The following is a 23,522-nucleotide window of genomic DNA, read 5'->3' as shown; positions in this document are numbered from 1 at the left end:
AGTTGTTAAATTTTTTTATTTCCAAAACATATTATTTAAAAAATATGAAAAATTCAAAATCAACAAGACTAAATTAAGAGGATAAATCTTTTTCAAAGCATATTTTGTTTGATATTAAAAAAGTTTCTATGATATCTTAACTTAAATATATAATTTTTTTTTTATGTTAAGAAGTCTTATAGTTCTGAGTTAACAAATTGTTTATTGTATAAAGAGGTTTGTTGCATAGAAAAGAAAAAAGCTGATAGTGAAAAAAAAAAAATGGTGGTTGGAGAGGGCAAAGGCGTAAAAGTGAAGCAGAGGGAAGGGTTATATATAACCTAGAGACAAGAGCCCAAAAGCAGAGTGAGAGAAACCTTTTATCGCGGCCTCGCTGCTCTACACTCGGCGTTTGTCTCGTGGTCACTTCGAAAGTGACCGGCGGCGTTTCTTCATTCTTCTTTACTGTGCTCTCTCACTCACTCACTCATCCAAATTCGCTTTTCCGTTTCGATTTTGGTTCTCGCAGAGCATTGCCACGCAGTTCACATAAATACTGACTGCGTGCTGTTCAACTCGATCATTCACTCGGGTCAGTAATAACTTCTCTCTCGCGCCTAATGCTATTTGATGCTCTCGGTTTTTTCTGAAACTTCGTTAATCGGTTCATTGGCGAGTACTGTGGTAGTAGTACTTCGCGGCAAAATGTGCATGATCTTTTTTGCTGCATGGTAAATAATCGTGCTTTGCGAACTCTAGGCCCCCAGATCGATTCATTCAGGTAATTCCAACGATGATTTTATGTTTCTTATGCTCATGCGATTTGTGGCTGTGGTTTGCATTTATGGAGAAGGGAGTTTTTCTTTTGAACACAATCTAGATATTTATCCTCTGAACTGCAAGATATTTTGTTTCTGTCTCATCATTTTACTTTCCCGATTTCACATTTTGCCGTAACTGCACTTGTGCATTCTGAGAAGCAGATAAAAGTACAGTTTTGCATAAGGTGTTTATCAATGGCTCACATCTGCGTGCATGCCATTACTTTCTTTCCACCTCCTTATTCCTTTCTGTGCTTGTCTAACCAGGCCCGGTCCCTTTTCAGGGTCTAACCAGGGCAGTTACAGATATTTATTGTGCATTTTATTTTTTAAGTGAGAGTAAGTATTTTAGCCACCGGGGCATGCATTCACCATTTGAGGGTCTGGCCTACAAAATGATATTGGAAAAATGATATTGGAGCTGAGTAAACTTATGAGATTATGTTTTGGCTAGAAGATGCATGTTTTTAAGATTGTGTAAGAACTTGGTGGCTGTGTCCACATTTGTAACTAGATGGGATAATGCAATTTGCAATTGGTTTGGTTTGGGAAGGAGAATTATCATAATCCTTGAAAGTATATATGAATTATAAATTAGATTATGAGGATATTCGACTTCTAAGATCCCAGATAACCTTACTGTGCTGATTTCTAGACATCTTTGTTAAATGGCAAGCCATTCTATATGGCTTGCCAATTGCCTTACGCAATTTGGGAATGGAGGCATGTTATGGCAGCACCATAGGCCACAATGGTGTGTTTATATGTCAAAATTTTGGCTTCTGCCACCCACAATTGATTCCACGTGAATTTCTTAGAACATTTCTGTCTATAAATTGTTTTCTTCATAAACTTTGGTGACATTTTCCTGTACCTGACTCTAGTTTTTAGAAAATTGTGTTGTCAGTACTGTTACTCAACTATATTTTGATGCTTTGCAAATGAACAGGTTACTTGGAATATTTTGCTGAGTAAAAGGTTACCAAGTTCCATGGATGATGAGTTTTTTTACGGAAACAAAGCGCCATCTGGTGTCATAAGAGCGATAAAGTTTGATGTCTTAACTGAAAATGATATAGTTAAGTATATTCTTCCTCTTATATTTATTTTAGTTTTTTAATTATTCTCTATTTGTTAGTTCACTGTTACTTTCTTTGTGGGATCAAATGGTATGCACTTACTGTGTAACACATTAACACCGAGTGAAGGGTGGGCCATAAATTTGTTTGCCTTTTAAAAGATGAATCTCTATAGATTGGAATGGTTACCAATCATAGTTTCTTCTAACTGCCTAGTAATTTATTAAAAACATATTAAATGTTAATTAGTTTTACATCTACAGGAGAAAGTCTCTGTTTTGGAGATAAATGCAGCCGGGCAGGTCACTGGGTCTACTTTGGGACTTCCAAATACATCTGACGAGTGTGCCACTTGTGGTTCTAAAAACAAAAAGATTTGTGAAGGTGTGAATGACATAGTATATGAATATTGTGTTTAGAGATTTTGTTATGATAATTGTAATTTATTAGTGAAGGCGCTGAAAACATGAATATTTAATTTCAGGTCATTTTGGAGTAATCAAATTTCCTTTTCCCATACTCCATCCATATTTTATGTCAGAGATTGCACAAATCTTGAATAAGATTTGCCCTGTTTGTAAATCTATTCGTCATAAATCTAAGGTCAGATACATACTGATACACTAAGTCTGATTTTTGTTATAATAAAGAGTTGGCTTTAGTTCATTGCTTTGGTATTATAACACAAGTTAAACCAAGTATTCATCTAGATCATATGGCAAATTTTTAGGATTTTTAAAATCTTTCCCAAATATTTTCCACCTTTCTAATTAAATAGGATTCTAAAGTACAATTAGACTTCATTTGAGAAGTTCCACAACCTGTAGTACAATGTTACATACCTACTTCCTATTGATAGTTTCATTTTCTTCTAACAGGGTGCTCAATTAATCTTTGGAATAAAGCGGTCTATCAATTGCAAATATTGTTCTGTAAGTTAGTGCCTTTGCCTCAGTTAATATTGTTCTGTAAGTTATGTTGTTTGCTTGGCATGACAACTTGTTCATCGAACAGGGAAATGGGGTGGGCCGTTATCCAGCAATGAAGTTTAAATTTTCGTCCAATGATCTCTACAGAAGAACTGCAATTATCGTTGAAGTGAATGATAAGGCCTCAAAGAAAAGTTTGGGACGAAGCCTGCCAGCTGATTATTGGGATTTTTTACCTTATGATGCTCAACAAGAAGAAAATTATGTAAATAGAAGAGTTTTATCGCCAGGACAGGTAGCGCTACCTACATTTACATGATTTTGCAGTTTTGTATATTTTTCTTTGGGATACTATATTTTTGCATTATATCAAAATTAAAGACATTCATTTAAGCATAGTGTCCTTCTTGGAGGAAACTTAATTTGGTGGTGGAATACGAACATGCACACACACTTCCACACCCATATATAGATAGATAGATAGGAACATAGAGATATGCAGCTTGAGAGTGAATGTAGGTTAGCTGTAACATTTGTTAGGGATTGATTGCCTTAGAATGTGAAATTGACATTATTGTAATGATTATTACATTCACTATAAAAACATCACTGCAAGGTTTCATTGACACAATTATTTCTATAACAATAACTTTATTGTGACCTTCCATTTTCTGAAATACCTTTTATTTTTTTAAGTGAATGACAAACAAAGACTGAAAACTTTAGTTTTTTCCATTTCTTGCAATTAGAAATCAAACCTACCTTTTCTGAACTTGCTGTGATACTTTTGAGTCGTTCCTATTATGTGGTCATGCTTTTTTGCTGGAGCTATAACAGGGTAAATTTCATATTTTTATTTTCAGGTTACTTCTTTGTTGAATGATGTTGATCCGAACTTCATTGAAAAATATGTTCCAAGAAATAATTTGATTACTCTTAATTGCTTCCCAGTGACTCCAAATTGTCATCGTGTAACAGAAGTCCCTTATGCAATTTCGAATGGAAACCGATTGAGTTTTGTAAGTATATATGCTTTCTGCATTTGTTGTAGTTTTTAATATAATAATATTTATAAGCTGTCACAAGTAGTTGCACGATGTCAATATCCTTGTTTCTTAATGTGATTCTTTATATGTTAAATTTTTTAGGATGACAGGACTCGATCTTGTAAGAAATTGGTTGATTTCAGGGGCACAGCTAATGAGTTAAGTTCTCGTGTTTTGGATTGCCTGAGAATTTCTAAGGCAAGATGCTGAACCGTTTTTCTCTTTGTTACTTTTATGCACTTTGTCATGCTTCTTGCCTTTTGCTTATGTTTTTTTCTTTTGAAATGCAGCTAAATCCTGATAAAACACCTATTAGTATTTTTGCTGATATTCAAAAAAAAAAAGTTGCAGAAAATGCTTGCAATTCTTCTGGTTTAAGATGGATAAAAGATGTGATTCTTGGAAAACGCAATGATAGTACGTTCCGCACTGTGGTTGTTGGTGATCCATCCCTTGAGCTCAGTGAAATTGGTATACCTTGTCATATTGCTGAAAGTTTGCAGGTTTCTGAGTATGTTAACAGGCAGAATTTGGAAAAGCTGCTTTATTGTTGTGAGCTACGCCTGTTAGAGAAGGGACAGATAAATGTTTGCAGAAAAGGTAGTTCAATTCATCTGTTTAAAAAGGAAGATCTACAGATAGGAGACCAATTTTATAGGCCTCTTTGTGATGGGGATAAAGTTCTGATAAATAGGCCCCCTTCCATACATCAACATTCTATGATTGCTCTCACTGTTAGGGTCCTTCCAATATCTTCTGTAGTGTGTATTAATCCACTCTGTTGTTCTCCACTTCGTGGGGATTTTGATGGTGATTGCCTTCATGGGTATATTCCACAATCAGTTAGTGCAAGAGTTGAGCTTAATGAGCTTGTTGCTTTGGATAAGCAATTGTTTAATGGGCAAAGTGGTAGAAATCTGCTTTCACTTTCCGAGGATAGTTTAACTGCTGCATATTTGCTAATGGAAGATGGGGTCCTTTTAGATGTTTACCAGATGCAGCAGCTTCAAATGCTTTGTAACAAAGGTTTAGCTCCTCCTGCAATTGTAAAATCTCCTTCAAGTAACAGCTCATTTTGGAGTGGCAAGCAATTGTTTAGCATGCTCTTGCCTTCTGATTTTGACTATTCATTTCCTTCAGATGGTGTTGTTGTCAGTGATGGGGAGCTTGTATCTTCTTTTGAGGCTTCTGGATGGTTACGTGATTCTGACTGCAATGTTTTCCAGGGTCTTGTGGAGCATTTTCAAGGGAAATCTCTAAACTTTTTGTTTGCTGCGCAGAATGTTTTGTGTGAATGGTTATCTATGACTGGTTTTAGTGTTTCACTCTCAGATTTGTACCTCTCTTCTGATTCCTATGCACGAAAAAACATGATTGAGGAAATCTGTTATGGCTTACAAGATGCAGAGAAGGCGTGTAATTTCAAGCAGTTATTGTTGGATTGTTATTGTGATTTTTTGTCTGGAAATCATGAAGAGAGTGAAAATTCTATGACTGTTGATGCAGATAGTCTGAATTATGAAAGACAAATATCTGCTGCTCTCAGTCAGGCATCAGTTGATGCTTTTAGGCATGTTTTTCGCAATATTCAAAGTTTAGCTGACAAATATGCATGTACAGACAATACTTTTCTTGCCATGAATAAGGCTGGAAGCAAGAGTAGTTTAGTGAGATTAGCGCAACATTCCATGTGCCTTGGCATGCAAAATTCTCTGGTACGTTTATCTTACAGACTGCCCCGCCATCTTTCATGTGCTGCTTGGAATAGTCAAAAGGGGCTTGATTCAATCCAGATATATTCTGGTACCCTTGAATCTGTTCAGTCTTACATTCCATGTGCCGTGGTCAAAAGCTCATTTCTAACTGGGTTAAATCCACTTGAATGTTTTGTTCATTCTGTAACAATCCGAGCTAGTAGTTTTAGTGAAAATGCAGACGTTCCAGGAACATTAACACGGAGACTAATGTTCTTCATGCGTGATTTGTTCGCTGCATATGACGGAACAGTGAGAAATTTATATGGTAATCAACTTATTCAGTTTTCTTATGATATTGACGAGAACACTTCATGTGATAAAAGTTTCAAAGAGTATGCTATTGGTGGTGAACCAGTTGGGGCACTTTCTGCTTCTGCAGTTTCAGAAGCTGGATACAGTGCTCTGGATCAACCAGTTAGTCTACTTGAAGCGTCACCTTTGCTGAATTTGAAAAATGTTCTTGAGTGTGGTTCAAGGAAAAAAAATGGTGACCAGTCCGTGTCTTTATTTTTTTCTGAAAAAGTTGGTAAACAGAGACATGGGTTTGAATATGCAGCTTTAGAAGTTAAGAATTATTTGGAAAGATTGCTGTTCTCAAAAATTGTTTCTACTGTGATGATAATATTCACCCCACCTGATAGCAGCAGCCTAGAGAAATACAGTCCTTGGGTCTGCCACTTTCATTTAGACAAGGAAATTCTAATGAGAAGAAAGTTGAAAGTGCATTCTATCATTGACTATCTTTACCAGAGATATTACTCCCAGAGTACAGAGCCAAAAGTCGGTTTTACCAAATTGAAAATATCAAGCAAGTAAGTTTCTTTTGTTATGGTGCTTCTAACAATATTTGTTATTACTTGAGCAAGTATTTACTGTCCTTGAGTGCTATACTGGGAGTTAGGGAAGGTTACAACAGTTATATGTAACTGCCTGTAACTTAGTTCCTAACAGTCTCTATTCATGTTTTTTTTCTGTGCTTGAAGAGTAAAGGATATTTGATTATTAATGCAGATAGGCAATAAATGACCACCACTAGTCATGTTGTTCTTGCATATTCATAATTTTTTGTTGGTTCAATTATTGCCAAGCGGATCATTGAATATGTTTTTTTACTTGTTTATTTACTGTTGTCAACAGCTCTGAGCGACCCAGCTAATTTTCGTGAAACCCCTGATACTTGCAATAATTTTGCCACAACCATTTGATAGAACTGAAATCCTCTGGCTTTGATAAAATTAGAATTTGTTACTGAACTACAAAGAACTTTTCAGATAATAGCAAGATGTCAAAGAAATTGAGATGGGGAGATTGAAAATTATAAATGAAGTAGATAAATGACATTATTTAAAACCGTGATTCAGTATAATGCCAGTATGTACCCAAAATTTCAATTCCAACGAGACCAATGATATATTTTTTTCATTACTGGCAATTTTGATCAAGAAAGAAAAATCTAGTGATCATCGAATGGATCTATTGATATGAATAGGTCAAGGGTATTTGCAATTATTGGACCTTGACTGTTATATAACAAGTATTCTATTCGGGAAAAACCAGTTGTGACTATAATTTTTTTGAGGCTTAAAATTAGAAGTACTGAAAAAACTGTTTTCTGCATTCTAAAAGAATTATCTTTTCTTTGTCTTAATGGGTTTCTTCTGTAAAATTAGTGATTATTATAATAATACACCACTTGCGTTATCTCTAACTTTTCTTCATTAGTTATCATTTTTGCTTAGATTTACTGATCCCTTCTTACTTGGACAATGAAATAGCAGAAAGTGTTCTGTTGATTCCACGGCTAAGGAAGGTGAAGACATTTGTATAGACAAAGAAGACAGTGACGATTGCATTACGGTCACAATCGTTGAAAATTCTGAGAATCCTATACAACTGAATTCTGTTCGGGACTTGATGATACCTTTTTTTCTAGGAACAACAATAAAAGGTTGGTAGTAATCTAATATGAATATCCTGTTTTTTCAAGTGGTGATTATATATGTGAACCTTTTAAAAATTACCTTCACGAGCACATACATTGGTGGAACATTACTTATGTTTTTGTTGAAGTTCAAATTATGTTTGTGCTGCATATATGTCAGTTGAAGTTTATTTGTTGTCATGTAAAACTTTTATGATTCCATCATTGCTAGAAAAAAAAAATTACGCCGTATTTGGCAATTATAAATGTGAAGTTAAAAGTGGTATTCTTAATCATTTTCTTTTTGGAGGACCCACGTTAAAAGCACAAAATTGTAAATAAAATAGGTGAATTGTTCCAAATATAAATTAGGTTTCCTATCACCAACTTCACTCCATCTGATCTGACTCATGCACAAATATGTATTGCTTGACATGATAAAATATTCTCATATTTCGTCATTATTATGAATTCCTGAAATGTTCTTTAGGATTTATGGACATCAAGAAGGTTGATATTCTCTGGAATAATCAATCAAAAGGAACAAATTCCTATAATGGTTCTTCTGGTGAACTGTACTTGAGGGTTACTGTGGCCAGCTCGGGCAACACTGGAAGATTCTGGGGTGTACTTGTAAATCATTGTCACAAGATAATGCAGATAATTGACTGGCCACGGAGTCATCCAGACAACATAAATTATCTCTCATCAGCCTATGGAATTGATGTAGCGTGGCAATATTATTACAAGGTGTATATGATTAAAATCTTTCCTTTCTTTGTTTTAGGTTCCAAATGAAGTATATGGTAATGTACATGTATATGTATATTTAATTTACTTGCATATGGTTTACATGTAGAGTTTGGCATCAGCAATATCTGATACTGGAAAGTCCATCCTTCCTAAGCATCTGCGTCTTCTTGCCAATAGTATGTCAGCTAGTGGAGAGTTTGTGGGATTAAATGCTAAAGGCATGGCTCAGCAACGACAACATGCGTCCGTTTCATCACCATTTGTGCAAGCATGCTTTTCTGTCAGTTTTCACATTTGTTATTCGGTCAATGCTTTATGATTTCTCTCATGTTAAGATTTTCATAACCCATATATAATTCATATCGAAATTATCAAATCTTATTGCAGAATCCTGGTAGGAGCTTTATAAAAGCTGCCAAGTCTGAACTCACGGATAATCTCCAGGGCAGCCTGGATGCATTGGCTTGGGGAAACTGTCCCTCTATGGGGACAAGTGGACTGTTTGATATCATATATTCAGAGAAGGTATTGGTTTTCTTATCTATTAATTAATTTTCTTGCTTCCATTCAGATTTAGTGTATTATGTATCATTAAGATTATTCTACAACCATTTTAGTCTTTGTAATGTATAAGATAAATGTTTTATTTTTTTGATATCATACATTCAGAGAAGGTGTTGGTATTCTTATCTATATTAATTTTCTTGCTTCTATTCAAATTTAATGTATTATGTATCATTAAGATATTAAGCTTAACATATAATATAAAGTCAATGTGAGTGATAACAACTCCTAAAAATGTTTTGAAAAATCATTCTAAAAATCTCTCTTTTTCCAGATAAAAATTAATATTTATAATATAGGAGTTGATTTTTAAAGAGCCCAGGAATGTACCAGTGCTTTTACTGCCCTAAAAGTGTTAACTTTTTGAATCGAAAATTGATATGGCTGGTATGTGCAAGTTAGAAGAATTTCACTCAAGTATCAAAATGTTTGACCAACTTCTCCCAAGAAAGCAGCATCCTATTTGTTGACTTTTTTACTGTGAACCTTTCAAGTATAAATGCGAGTAATGCATTCTATAAACACTTTTATTTAGCTGCTTTCTAAATCCTGAGATTGTTAAAACATTTGACCTTTGTTTCTCCAATTGCCATTTTCAATTCAAACATGCTAGTTTTTTTTTATTAGTAAATTTACTATGTTTACCATTTCTGACAACAAATTAAGGTTTTTACCGATTAAAGATAGACTTGGAAGAGTTTCTAGGTTGTTATGGAGAAAAGTTATCTTGTACCGTGCAAGTTGTACATGTAGTTTTGTCATTTACAATGGTCCAACATTTTATTTTATCAGGGACATGAGGTAGACAAGGCTGTAGATGTATATAAGCTGCTAGAAGCCAGTTTTGACAAGCCCAACAATAAGATTGGTTTCCATGCTCACAACAATTCATCTGGCAAATGTGGTTCCGAGTTTAGGCATAAAAATGGTTATGCCTTTAAAGAGGGAAAACAGTGGAAGAACATTCTAAGAAATTTTGTGACGGTAAATGATATTCAGAAGCTGACTACTGCTTCAAGGTGCATATTGAACAAGTAAGAACTGTAGCCTTTTTGAAACTCTGTTGTGTTTTTAATGGTACATAGTTCTGTATATTCTAGGTATGACATTTACATTACCGTATATAGCATGAACTAATATTATATGGTACAGCTGGTTGTACGTATTGTTTGTTATGTATACCATGATTATTTCTTGCAGTCAGGCACTTCCACTAATCTACTTTCTGCTTTGTAATAATTTTTTTTTTATACTGCTGGAAGGTTGTGTTTATTATTATTCTTTGTTATTTTCTTGCAATTAGTTGCTAACACGATATTACTTTCTGTTTCACAATTGTTTCATATATATATATATATTGTTGCCAAACTCAAGGTATATTTTATTGGCACAGTTCTGTATGTTGTCTAAGATCGCTTGCTGTGATTGTGGATCTATGACTTTGCAGAATAATTGTGAATTTGGGCTGTTGTCTATGTAGGTATGAAATTGATGAGTTGCTAAGTGAGTTTGACAGATCAACAATTCTAAGAGTTTTGAATTTTCATCCTCGTAGAAGTGAGAAGTTAGGTATTGGACCACAGGACATTAAGGTATGTGTACTGTTGTGAAGAAGGTTTTGGATTTGCTGTGAAAATATAATTTTGTTTCTTCTTGGTTTTGTCTTAACGCGTTTAAAGGCAATGCACATTAAATTGGACCGCACTTCAAATTTCAGAGTTGGCTATTTTTTTCTATATTTTCTCTGTATTCCTCTTAAAAATTTCCTTTGAAAATGTTTTTTTTTATTTGTCTGTTACTTCATTGCGAACATTTATGCATTATTGAACTTCATTTTTTTTTTTCTTTTGATCGGCAGCATTATTGAACCTGATGAAGTCAGTGATCCGTGAAAACAAACACCCCCCTCCCGAATTCTTTTCTTACAATGTGTCGAACCCCTGTATGATTTTACACTAGGTTCACTCTGCCTAATACCCGTAAAGAAAAAAGACAAAATGAAAAGCAGTCATATGAATTGAGATTGTTTTGAGTATTAGTGAACTTGCGTGATCAGAATAGAACCTTTCTCGGCACTTCTTGTGGTTTAAATTAAAAGGCTAATTATTTCACCTTCCTATATGGGAAATTTCATTCCATAGTAGCACATATTAGTTAATGGCGTGCTGTAGTGACCCTTTTCTGCCACGGGATTCAATGTGAAGCAGTTATACAGTCATCAATCATGGCTACAATAGTGGCTAAAAGAAGTAGGGATATTTGCATGTTATAGAAAGCTACCATGATATAGGCTTTAAACATCCATTTTTACCCTTTTTTTTTTTTTTTGATCAGCATCCATTTTTACCCTTGAAACAATTTTGTTTAAGGTTTTTGAAATTGTGATTTCTCCTCAATTTTCTAATGGAATTTTTGCTTGAGAAACAGAATATAGGATTTGAAACTCTTCCTTAAAACATTCACACAAAAATTGTCTTGTTTCCTTTACACTTTAAAGTTTACTGAACTAATTTTTTCTTGCATGTTAGTTCTTTTTCTTCCTTCAGATTTTCCAGTTCATATTTTGCTATTTTTTTTTATCTAACGTGGCGTGGTATGTTAGTTTTTATTAAAACCATTGTCTTTCATACTCAGACTTCATTACATTGTGTGTGTAACGTCTTATTTCTCATGAATTTCTTTAATGCTGGCCGTTTACTGTTTTGGCATTTTAGTATTTATAAATGTAGTTTGTATTATAATGTTTAAAATAGCAGTAATCGTCCCACTAAAGCATTATGCCGCCATTAGGATTTGATAATTATGATTACGCAGTAGCTTTTAAGTATTAATCCCTATTAATGATAATGATATAGCAGCAATATAAATAATGAGTAGATACTGTACCAATCTTGCTTTTTTTGCTAGTTAAAATGTATCGAGTATTGAAGTTTGTTCTTGCTCTCGGTCACAGGTTGGATGGCATCCTAAATTTAAGGATAGCCGCTGCTTCCATATAGTACGAACTGATGGAACTGTTGAAGATTTTTCATACCGCAAATGCATTCTTCGTGCTCTTGAGGTAGTTGATCCAAAAATGTCAAAGATCCAGAAGAAAAAATGGTCAGCACGTGATGACGCACAAGTCCAGTGCGTGACCAAGGATATTGAGTGATTTTCATTTGATCTGGTGTTAGTAGTGCCTCAACTCTACAATCACAAAAAGCAACGTTGTTTTTCTACCTTCGATTTGAAAGATGTCCAGAATCAATGGTAGAGGAGCACTGTTCTCTTTTGCGACTTTAGAGTTATGTTATTGGCATTACTCCAGCTAAAGGTGGAAGGAATCTGAAAGGTTTTTGAAAGCTTCTTTTGTTGTGTTATTATATAGTATCTCAAAGGGTTTTTCTGGTCTGATAGAGGCAGTGCAGCAGCACATTTTGAAAGAACTGAGATAGTGCATTGAAGGGGGAGTACACAAGTTAAAAGCAATGGTAACACATTCTTTTATATTAACAATTTAGGTTTTCTGTTGTATGGCGTGGGTTCTTAGCCTTAGCTCCTTTTTGCTGTTTCCACTAATACTTTATTTGCCAACGATTACGTAAGGCAAAGAAAGATCTAGTGGAAGCAGCAACGAGAAGCTTGTAAACATTTATACCCTCAGACCATATGTATTCATGAATATGTACCTTATCAAATCTCTGCTTTCTTATCTTTATGTCTTAATTTATGTTTTGGATCAAAACTATCGCCATCTTCCACCAATTCATTGTGATAGGCCAAGTTTTTCTTATACACTGTTTAAATTAAGATATATATACTTCAAATCATAATGTAAATAATAATTTAATACAATTTATTTAATAGGTTCAAAAATAGGTATGTATTGTTAGTGTAAAACTATATGTTTTAAGTCTCACAAAGCTTGTTGTCAACTTTTTACATAGTGTAAAATTTTTCCCATTGACAATATAAATCTATTAAGCCCCTTTTAAAAAATATAAAATAAATTCAATTTTTTAATATGTGGGACAGATTCAAGTTCAATTTGAATTGTTAAACTTGTTTGAATCTCTTATTCCTAGATAAAACTAGTTTATAATATATAACTACAGACAAACTTGATTTCCTTTTTTAAATGAATTTTGTAAGATGAATTAAATTTAAATTTAAATTTTAACAAAGTTTGTTAGTCTTATTATAACATCCACTCGAAGTCTAAGCATTTGATAGTTTTCTTAAGACTAGGCCACAATATATACTATCATATGAAGATATCGTAACCAAGTAACAGAAAAAAGCCTTCTAATATGTTCTTTATTATAATTGAAATTTGTAAAAATTCACCACAATATAAGCAAAGCCTATATCAAATAAATAAAAGGAGTCAGATTTAAATTTGAAAACTCTAATAAGCTTTAACTTAAAATAAAATGTCTTGATAAAAGAAATACTTTAAACAAGTGTTATCAATCAAGCCAATATTAAAGTGTTAGAAATATTAAATATCGTGAAGTTTCTTTTAAAATATTGGAAGTAGTCTAAAGTGGGAAAATGTAATTTATTGAAAGCTAGAAAGCAAAAGAATATGTGATGTTGGAACATATATAAGTGGATTTTAATTTTGTATTAACTTTATGTACTGACAGTTAGTTCAACACTACGTCAATAGTTAAGTAAATTAGTGAATAATAAAATATGATAGATAATAATCAATATACCGACAATTTAAAGGTTTTTAAATCATTATTGAATTACAAATCAATACATGTACTAAACCAATTGATTTTTATATAACTAAAAATTTGGACAGATAATAATTTCTTTTTTTCTAATTAATTAATTTATTAATTAATATACTTTTAATAATTGTGAGTTTTTTTAAAAAAAAATTATGCAGTTCAAATTAAATAAGAAATATTTTATTACATAATACTATATGGAAGTTACACACAATAAAAATTAAAAAAAATTGTAACAATAATTTAAAATTGAGAAATAAAAAAATTCTGAAAAATATAAAAAAATAAATTTGATTAATACTCATTTAAATAAAATGACTTCTTCAAATAAATAAAAAATGCAAAATTTAAGAAACAAATAGAAATATTAAAATTTTAATAAGAATTTAATTATTTTAAAAAATCTTATATATTTTTCTTAGAAAATAAAAAATATTTATATAATACAATTTATATAACAATATCATTTTATATCTATCAAATGCTCTTAATTCAGAAAACTATTTTATCAACTCAAAACTAAGTTATCACCTATCAATTGCAAATTAACTTAATTGCTAGTTTATCATGTCAACCCTAAATCATTTTAATCTTACTTTTAAATTGAGGTAAGTTTCGTCAATATCTAACTAAATATCTTATTTTAAGATTGAATTTGCATTTATTAAGTGTTTAGGCTCAACATTGAAAACATTAAGAAAATTTTCAAGGTTACTAGTTGTTTGAGTTTTGGCTTTTTGTTTTGAGGAGTGTGAATTTTTGAAGAGTTAATTTCCTATTATGAAATACAATCAATTTGTGTAATTTAAAAATCAATTTGTGTAATTTAAAAGTTAAATTTAACTTTTAGATCATCAAACCTAAATATCAATTTTGACTTTTAAATTGTGTAATATGGAAGTCAATTTTTTTAGATAGTGTAATTTAGAAGATAATTTTAATTTTCAAAATGTATAATTTGAAAGGCAAAACTGACTATCGAATTGTATAATTCAAAAGTCAAATTGACTTAAAAAATATGTTTCAGATTGTGCAATTTAGTTGTACATTCGGAAGTTAACTTTAACTTCTAAATTGTACAATCCAAAAACCAATTTTAAAGTTTAGAGTCTATAATGCATAAGACAAAATTGACTTCTAAATTACACAATTTAAAAATCAAAATAGACTTAAAAAAATTGTATTCTTGATTAATTATGCAATATGGAACACATTTTATACTTTTGGATTTTACATTTCGAAAGTCAATTTTAATTTTTGGATTGTGTAATTCAAAAATCTCTTATAAATCATGTAATCTATAATAGACTTTCAAATTGTAAAATCGATTTTTAAGTTACATAATTCATAACTCAAACTCAACAAAACACTTTGAGATTATACAATTCAGAAATCATTTCTAGATTAAACAGTTGAGAATTTAAAAAAAATAAATTAAAATATTATGTTAGGAAAAGAGAAAGAAATATGCACATGATATATATGAAGATAAGTTTAGACAATTTGATATTTTCCTCACTCTTGTGAGAATCAGCTGGAAATTATAAAAGTGCAAAAAAAAAATATTTTAAGAAAATGATAGAGTGATGAGTGTTCCTTCTTACACCATTAAATCTTTACTTTTGTTTACTATCCTTTGTTTTACTATATACACTTGTCTTTTGTTTCTCTTATTTTAAGTAACATACCTATCTTTATTTTTCCTTATAATTAACACTCTTACCTCACTTGTACTCACACACTTTATCACATTTAATAGGTATTTTTCATGTTTCTATCTTCACATTCTAAATACTAATTTTCTTCTTATATTTAAAATATTTATTTTGAAATGTTAAGAAAATTAAAATATATTTTTAAAAAAGTACATTCTCCAATGTAAAAAAAGAAGGAAAAAAGTGTTTTAAAAGTATGTTTCACTTATGTCTTTCTATATTTTGGAATCTATTTTTCTCAAACACATGGTTTATTTCCATAACATTTCAAAAATTACTTATTATATTTTTTTTTTACTTGCATGTTTCTTATTTTTTTAAATATTAAGAAACAAAAATTTATTTTAAAAAAATCATTTCAGAATATAAAAAATAAAATAATTTTATGACCAAGTTGGGCTTAAACTCATATTCCGACCCGAACCCTAGAAACCTATTGAAAAAAAAAATGTTATCAGATTTGAATTCGTACAAATTCTTAAATTTGTTGTAACCCAACTTAATCCCTTTTTTAAAATTATGTTTTCATTTTTATTAAATTTTAGTTATGCTTTCTTAAAAGAATTATAATTTTTAATTTACAAGTTCTTGAGCCTAAAAATTTCAATGAATCCAAGATATTCTCTTTTAATTTGTTTAAAAAACTATAAAAGAACACTGTTTTAAAAATAAGTTATTTAAATTGATTTGATATAGAATTAGAATTTGGATAAAACTATATAAACCTACTCGTCTCCACATTTGCAAACTTAACATATTTTTTTCACAAAAATATGGGTTCATCTGGTTTTGACTTTGACCCTAAACATATATTTTTGTATTATGTTTAAATTTTTTGAAAAAATAATTTGCATAGCACTCTTTTATTTTTCATATTATGGAATGAATTTTTCAAAATATTAAAAAAAAAATGTGTTCTGAAATGTAAAACAGAAAGTGTTTTGCAAAGTATAGAATATTAAAGAGATTGTTCAAAAATATTTTTTTTTGAAACAATAAATGTATTTCGTTTGTTAGTTATTGTTCTTGAACTCAAAGAAGAAGTAAATAACTCAATACTCCCACTTCTCTCCAATTATGTACATTTTTAAGGATGAAATTGAATATTGCAGTCGTATAAGATAAAGTTTTAATGCCTTTGTTTAATTAAAAATGGAGAGTAAAGAAAATAAACAAGAAATATTAATTGCATATTTATTATTTAATAACAATATAATATTTTATAGGATTCATTTTTTTATTTAAAATTAGGATTTTTTGACTGATGAATAAGTTTATTATAAATTGGAAATGTGCACAATATTCAATGAAAACAAAGATTTAAGGTTTAGGATTTAAATAATTATATTATTTATTTTATTTTTATAAACAAAAGTTAGAAAATTTAACGTTTTAACTAATGTGATTAAATTTATATTTTAAAATATTTTGTATTCTATCTATATAAAATTTTAACATCGAAAACAAATTAAATATTTTTAAAAAAGAATTATGATTAAGTAAAATGAAAATATTAATACTAAAAAAAAATAAGAAAAAGAAGAAGAAATAAATTAAAAAAGTTATTAATATATCATTTATTAAAACTTTATTTAAAATAATTTTACAGTTTTGTCTTAAATATAAAGATAAGAAAGAATAAGATATAAGATAAGAAAAGATAATGTTACTTAATGCATTTAATAATAACTTAGATAAGTTTTATAAATAGATAGGGTGAGGTAGACTATCAGAAAAAAAAAAAAAAAAACGAAGAAACAAAGAACGAGAGAGAAAAAAAAAGTTGGTGGAGTGAGATATTTAGGAAATTCTAACCTTTTAAAAACACTTATAAATTTTATTTCTATTCTGTCACCCCCATTCACTATGATAAGGAGCATAAGGAGAGAGAATGGTTAAACTATTTTTTTATATATTAATCTTAAATATTTATGTATGTTTTATTAATATTTTATTTATTTATTTGATTATTTTATTTATTTTTATCTTCAATTTTATTAATTTATAATTATGTGAGTTATTTTACTTATATTACAAGAAAATCATTAATTAGAAACTAATTTTAGAGATAAAAGGTAATTAGTTGTTATAGTTATTAAATTAAAAACGATTTTAGAGACTAAAAAATTATTGATTTCTAAATTAGTTTCTATTATTGGATAAATAATTTCTAAATTGGTATCTAATTAACTACCAAAGTTTTTACTACCAAAATTAAAATATAAATAATTGGTAGTTAAAATCTTGGTAGCTAATTATATACCAATTTAGAAACTATTTATCGTGAAGTATTTCTGTATAAGGGTTGGACCACCTGAAGTGGTCCCTATTTATTTATTTATTTTATTACTGATAAAAAAAAGAAACTATTTATCAACCATAGAAACTAATTTAAAAACCAATATTTTTTTTAGTTTAAAATAACAACTAATTATTTTATGTCTCTAAAATTGATTTTTATTAAATAATTTTCTTGTAGGATATATACTTTTATTGTTATTTTTAATAAATTATATTTTTATTATTTAATTTATCTATGTTACTTACTGATTTTATATATAAAATAAATAAAAATAATAATAATAAAGAAAGTAAAAGTAAATATTTTAAGAAAAATTAACAAACTTTGATAAAATTTTTTTACATACATGCTCTATTATTATTTTTATACTTTTCAAGTTTTTTTTATATATGTTTGAATTGTGTGTTAAAATTATTGAAGATAGGTGACTTTTGATATCATAGTTGATAATATGGAATATCTATCCATATATTTAAGGAAGTGAGATTAAGTGTTATAGTTGTTATAGATTAAATTCTAAATTTTTATTGTATTTTAAGTTTATTAAAATTTATATTTAGAACTTATAATAACTTCACTTTTTTCTTGTTTTTTTATATGTAATTGTTGTACGAGTAGAAATATAAATATTCTCAAAAAAATAAAATAAACTATTGAGTTGTTATCATTTTTAAAGATTATATTAAAATGTCATCCTTTAGTGAAATGTACGACATTTAAAGATTTAAACACGTTATTTAATTAAAAATACTTTTATCATTATAAATAAATATATTTTCTCTCATTTGTTATTCTTTTATTATTTGTCCATTCACATTATTTTTATGGTCACCTTGGACATTTTTTAGTCTCAATTTTTTTATCAACCTTGTTAAACTAATGCTTAAGATACACCCTTTTTCTTATTTATGTTTCTAATTTCCATTGTTTCCATGAGGTAAATGACTCTCTTTTTGGTGGTCTTTCTTTAGATGACAAAGAGATCTTTGACATTGTGGATGAATTTATTAACTCAAAATGATCATTTCTCTTATGATAGTGTCAAGGTTATTGAATATATTAATGTCACTGTTCAGATTATAGTTCGGATAACCACCAACAAGAATTTGAGTGAGAATAATGCCGTATCCATTTTTCTTAAACGAGGATTATAAATGGTTACCAAGTAACCATAAAGTTAATCAAGCGAAAAAACACATTACACAAGTGACATTAACTTGGTGAATCGATATTTCTCTTAAATTATGTGTTTAAGGTTCTCTTAAAATATAACTCCTGAAATTATCTAAATTTATTTATTATTTTTTGCTAATAAAAAAATTTCTTAAAATATAAATTGTTGTAATAGTATTTTTTTTTTTTACATATTTTCATAAATTTCTTATGAAAAAAGATAGTGAATTGTTGATTATGTTGAATCCAATGTGATATTAAGTTTAGTGCAAGTGATATGAGGAAATTATTTAGGTTAAAGTATATTAAAATTGAAAAATGACATATATTTCCTACACTTTACTTGTTAGAGTAAGTATCATGAGTTACTTTAACTATTTGTAAGCTATCTTATAAGTGAAATTTTTAAGTTAAGTGTTAATCTTTAATAAATATATTTAATTCTTATATTTCAAAAGTTCTCAAACGAAATCAAATTCATATATAACATGAACACAATAAAAACTATGGAAAAACTGAGTAAGACAGTGTATGATTTTGTTATAAAAAGTATCAATATAAGTATTTGATATGTTGATTTTTCATACATTAAATTTATGATTGAAAATTTATGTTATACTATAGCTTATATTTTTGTGTATCTTGTAGGTTTCTATTAGGATAATCATATATTGACATATAAATAAGCCTGTCACATGAACTAACATAGATAATATATATATATATATATATATATATATATATAAATAAAAGATTTATTGGTGGTTTTTGTCTCACTAATAGTTTGGTATGTAAAATTCATTGGCCTATAACATTTTAGATTCACTTATTTTATATTTAGATACCAATACATATTATATTTTACATTATAAATTCGGGTGATTGCTGGTGTATATGTTTTATGGAAACCGAGTAGGTTTAATACAAAAATATAAACACTCTAATTTGTATTTTATAAAAAAATATAAAATGAAAACAATGTTAGGATTCAGTTGTTTAGATGATTTTAATATTATTATCCAAACAGAATTCAAGTTTCCTTTATTAATTTACGTTCAAATTCAATGCTAAATTTATCGTGTGAGTGGTTGAGTGAAACTCTATTTTTATTATTGCAAAACAGCCTTAAAATTAATTAAGTACATATTCTGAAGTTTTATTCATGAAATTATAAAATTTGATAGCATACTAAATATATTATAAATTAATAAGTTTTGTCATAAAATCCTCCAAAACAAGAAGATAGAAAAAAAAAGTGATACTTTTACCATTACTTTTAAGTCTGTACAACCTTCAAACAACTCTTTATAACATTTTTAATTTAATATTTTATTACAAATAGTAGTTGACGAAGTATTATATTTAGAATTTTTTGAATAGAAAAAAAAAATGGTCTTATAGTTGTACTTTAGTGTGAAAAAAAATAAAAGCATAGCGTGTGTCCTCGTGGAGGGCGTGGAAAGTGAGGTGGATAAATAATGATTTATTACACCAGTTATTCAATCATCTTATTTATGAGCTTTTGTTACTGCCATCGTGCACCGCGAGGCTGTCATGGAGCCCTCCACCAATTAAAACCACTTTCCTACATTCTCCTCAAAATTCTTCCAGTTACTAAAAAAATCTATTCAACTCAAATAAACAAATACCTTAATAATTTACAATAATATTATCTTTCTGCATTTAATAATTTTTGTACATCATGAACAGAACTCTTACGGGTAACGGTTGTCTATCGATATACATGATTATATTTTAATCTTAAATAAGAGATAATATTTATTATTAAATTAAGTCGATAAAAATGTCAATTATATCAGAGATAAAGTGAAAATTTTAGTATATATAAGAGAATATACAATAAAGAAAGATAGATTATACACCAAGTTAAAAATACACTTATTCTTAACTACACTGGATGATCTAACACTACAAAAACATCATTGAATAAAAACGAATAAAAACCAAATTTTGAAATAAAAAATAATTAGTTACTAACTAAAGTAGATACTATTTTTAAAAAATTATTGATTTCTAAATTAGTTTTTATTATTAATAAATAATTTCTAAATTGGTATATAATTAGCTACCACTCATTATTTAGATTCTAGATTTAGTAGCAAAAACATTATACCAATTTAGAAACTATTTATAAATAATAAAACTAGTTTAGAAACCAATAATTTGTATAATTTCTAAAATAGTATCTAATTTAGTCACTATAACAATTAATTAATTTTTGATCTCTAAAATTAGTTTATATTCAATAATTTTCTTTGTAGCGTAAATTTGAACTCTTGTCTGAAACAATTTCCAAAATATTTAATAAATATTTTAGTAATATTTAGTAGTAACATTTGCATATTTTGAGTTAAATGATATTTACAATATTAAACTTATTTTGTTTAGCCCGTATTTAGAATTAAAATGCTTAATTTTGATACTATTAATATAAGGATTAACCCGTTTAAGCTGGCCACTAACTCTTTAATTTAAAAAATATTTGGTCATTTACCTCATGTTAGACGAAGTAAGCTTAAATGGTCCCTTTCACAAGCAACCATAGCTGTTATACTCACAACGTTAAGGATGTTAGAACAAGAGGTAGTGTGCTAAGGAAAACAATACTTAGACGTGTAAGGAACCAACTTCATCTCCTAACATAGCTCAAAAATAAAATGAAGTGGGAATAACTTGAAACATAGAAAAATAAAACAAAAAAAGACATGCATATCATACCTAACGTCGTATTATTTGTTTATTTTTTTAGATTTTACAAAAGTTTGATTAATAATTTATAATAATATATAAATGAATGTAAATTTCACCTTATAAACTAATTTTATGGTTCAAATCTAACTCAATTTTATAAAATTGATTTATAAAATAAATTTACTCTTATTTATTCTTTATAAAATATTTTAATTTTTAGTCCAACAAATCACATGGTTCCATAACTAATGACATAGTTGGATATGTGAAGGCAACAAGAAGAGGTTAGTTGCATGTGAAGACAAGAAGTGGTTTGTTATGAAATTGAAAGTAAAGTCTCACATGGATAAGAGTAAATCCTCCGTTACTTACGTTTAAGATGAAGTGCATCATCACCCTAAGCATACTCCTGTCAAATTGCAAATGCATGTGAAGTTGTGAAGAAACAAATAGATGCAGAGTGACATTTGAAATTGAAAATGAAAATGAATTTGCTACATTCGGTTTGAAAAGTTGAAGGCCTTGCGTAATCACTCATCCAAGACCAATAAGACAACATTTTATCATTCACCAATATGAATGCAAGATGACAGAACAGATATTGATTTTGGTGGCGTACTTTGCGTTTACCAACTAAACCCTTCTCTCTTTCCAAAAGACAAAAAAGAGTTTGGCATATGATTAACTAAAAAACCATTAAACACCAATACTTAAACTATATTTATAGGTTAAATGTCCCATTTAAGAAATATTACTTGAATTTATGATAATTTAATTTGATTCTAACATTATTTTTAAAAAATATATTAATTTAAAAAAAATTAATTTTAGTATATAATTATTAAAATTAAAAAAAATCATTTTTAACCAATTAGAAAAAAAAACATTTTTTTATTAAAAAAAATAAAACATACACATATATCTTTATTATAATTTATACAAAAATTCATATACACAGTTTAAAAAAGGGTAAAAATAATTATATAGTGGGAAACATGGACCGTGAGAGTAAGGATCCATCCATGACCAGCATAGCAACGGCACGTGATTTTTAAACTTTCAAGTTGTCAAGCCCTCCTTTGTCTCTCCCTTTGGCTTTTTAAATAAAAATACTATATTTTTCAAATATAAAAATTATGTTAAATATTGTTAAAGCATTTTCAAATTATCAATTTCTGGCAGTGGAGCTAGATTGGTTCAAGGTAAAGGCTTAAATACTGATGAATTGTAATTATAAAAAAGTTATAAATATTGATAGACAAAAGTAATAATAACTTATAATATATTTTGGTTATATTACTTTAAATAGAAAATAAAATATATTGAGAGAAAAATACACACGTGTCTAAATAGAAAGCTTTTTTTTTTAAAAAAAAAACTTAAAGAGGGAAAGTAATTTTGGGTTACAAAATCCAATTGAAGGGACAAGTCAAACTGAAAACTTAACTATTTATATAATTAAATAAACTAATAAAATTAATCCAAAGAAAAATTGAAAGTTCTGCAGAACAATATATATAAATAGTTCATCAATACTTGAAAAAACTATTCTTTTAACTTTTGTCCTGACAAAAATAAGAATACACTTAAAAATATTTACCACTTTCTTCTGTATTTCAAATATAATTTTATTGTTATAAGTAAAATATTGGTGTTTATAGTTGAAACTTTGGTTTAAAGATTACTATTTGATTTAAATATTAAAAAGACAAAGTGGGTTTAATTTTAATATCGTTTAATTATTACTCTATTAATATCATTTAATTATTACTCTATTGACATCGTTTAATTATTACTCTATTAATATCAATATTAATCTAACCATGATTTAATCTTCAATATATTAACTAGTTTAATTTTAAAAACATCGATAATAATTGAGCAGCTAAGTTAAATAGTTTATTAACATCAATTTATATTTGTTCCTTAAATTAACAAGACAATACATATATTTATGATTAAATATATGATTTTATTCATATAAATAAGTAAGAAGAATATAATAAAATAAAGAATATGGTAAATAAAGGGGTAAAAAGAGAGGGTT

At 28.6% G+C, this 23,522-nt stretch overlaps 1 protein-coding gene across 6 annotated transcripts; it reads left to right on the top strand.

Moving 5' to 3' along the window:
• The first annotated feature begins 342 nt into the window (after positions 1-342).
• Positions 343-12,543, top strand: NRPD1A (nuclear RNA polymerase D1A). Of its 6 annotated transcripts, none has more exons than XM_068613090.2 (16): positions 343-571; positions 1,750-1,878; positions 2,143-2,263; positions 2,364-2,482; positions 2,758-2,811; positions 2,894-3,103; positions 3,672-3,827; positions 3,957-4,052; positions 4,145-6,423; positions 7,390-7,559; positions 8,023-8,282; positions 8,392-8,565; positions 8,673-8,810; positions 9,642-9,883; positions 10,330-10,441; positions 11,803-12,543. In XM_068613090.2, exons 2-16 carry the CDS (start codon positions 1,792-1,794, stop codon positions 12,001-12,003), a joined length of 4,419 nt encoding a protein of 1,472 aa, XP_068469191.2. In that variant the 5' UTR covers positions 343-571; positions 1,750-1,791; the 3' UTR covers positions 12,004-12,543. The 6 variants fall into 6 exon arrangements, with proteins under 6 accessions (XP_068469191.2, XP_068469188.2, XP_068469192.2 ...); XM_068613087.2 differs by having other exon boundaries at positions 7,387-7,559; XM_068613091.2 differs by having other exon boundaries at positions 343-760.
• The last annotated feature ends 10,979 nt before the right edge of the window (positions 12,544-23,522 follow it).

The sequence above is a fragment of the Phaseolus vulgaris genome, chromosome 2 (assembly GCF_051622355.1).
Source record: "Phaseolus vulgaris cultivar YP4 chromosome 2, ASM5162235v1, whole genome shotgun sequence".
NCBI classification, from domain to species: Eukaryota; Viridiplantae; Streptophyta; class Magnoliopsida; order Fabales; family Fabaceae; genus Phaseolus; species Phaseolus vulgaris.
This window is presented reverse-complemented; position numbering and strand designations above follow the sequence as displayed.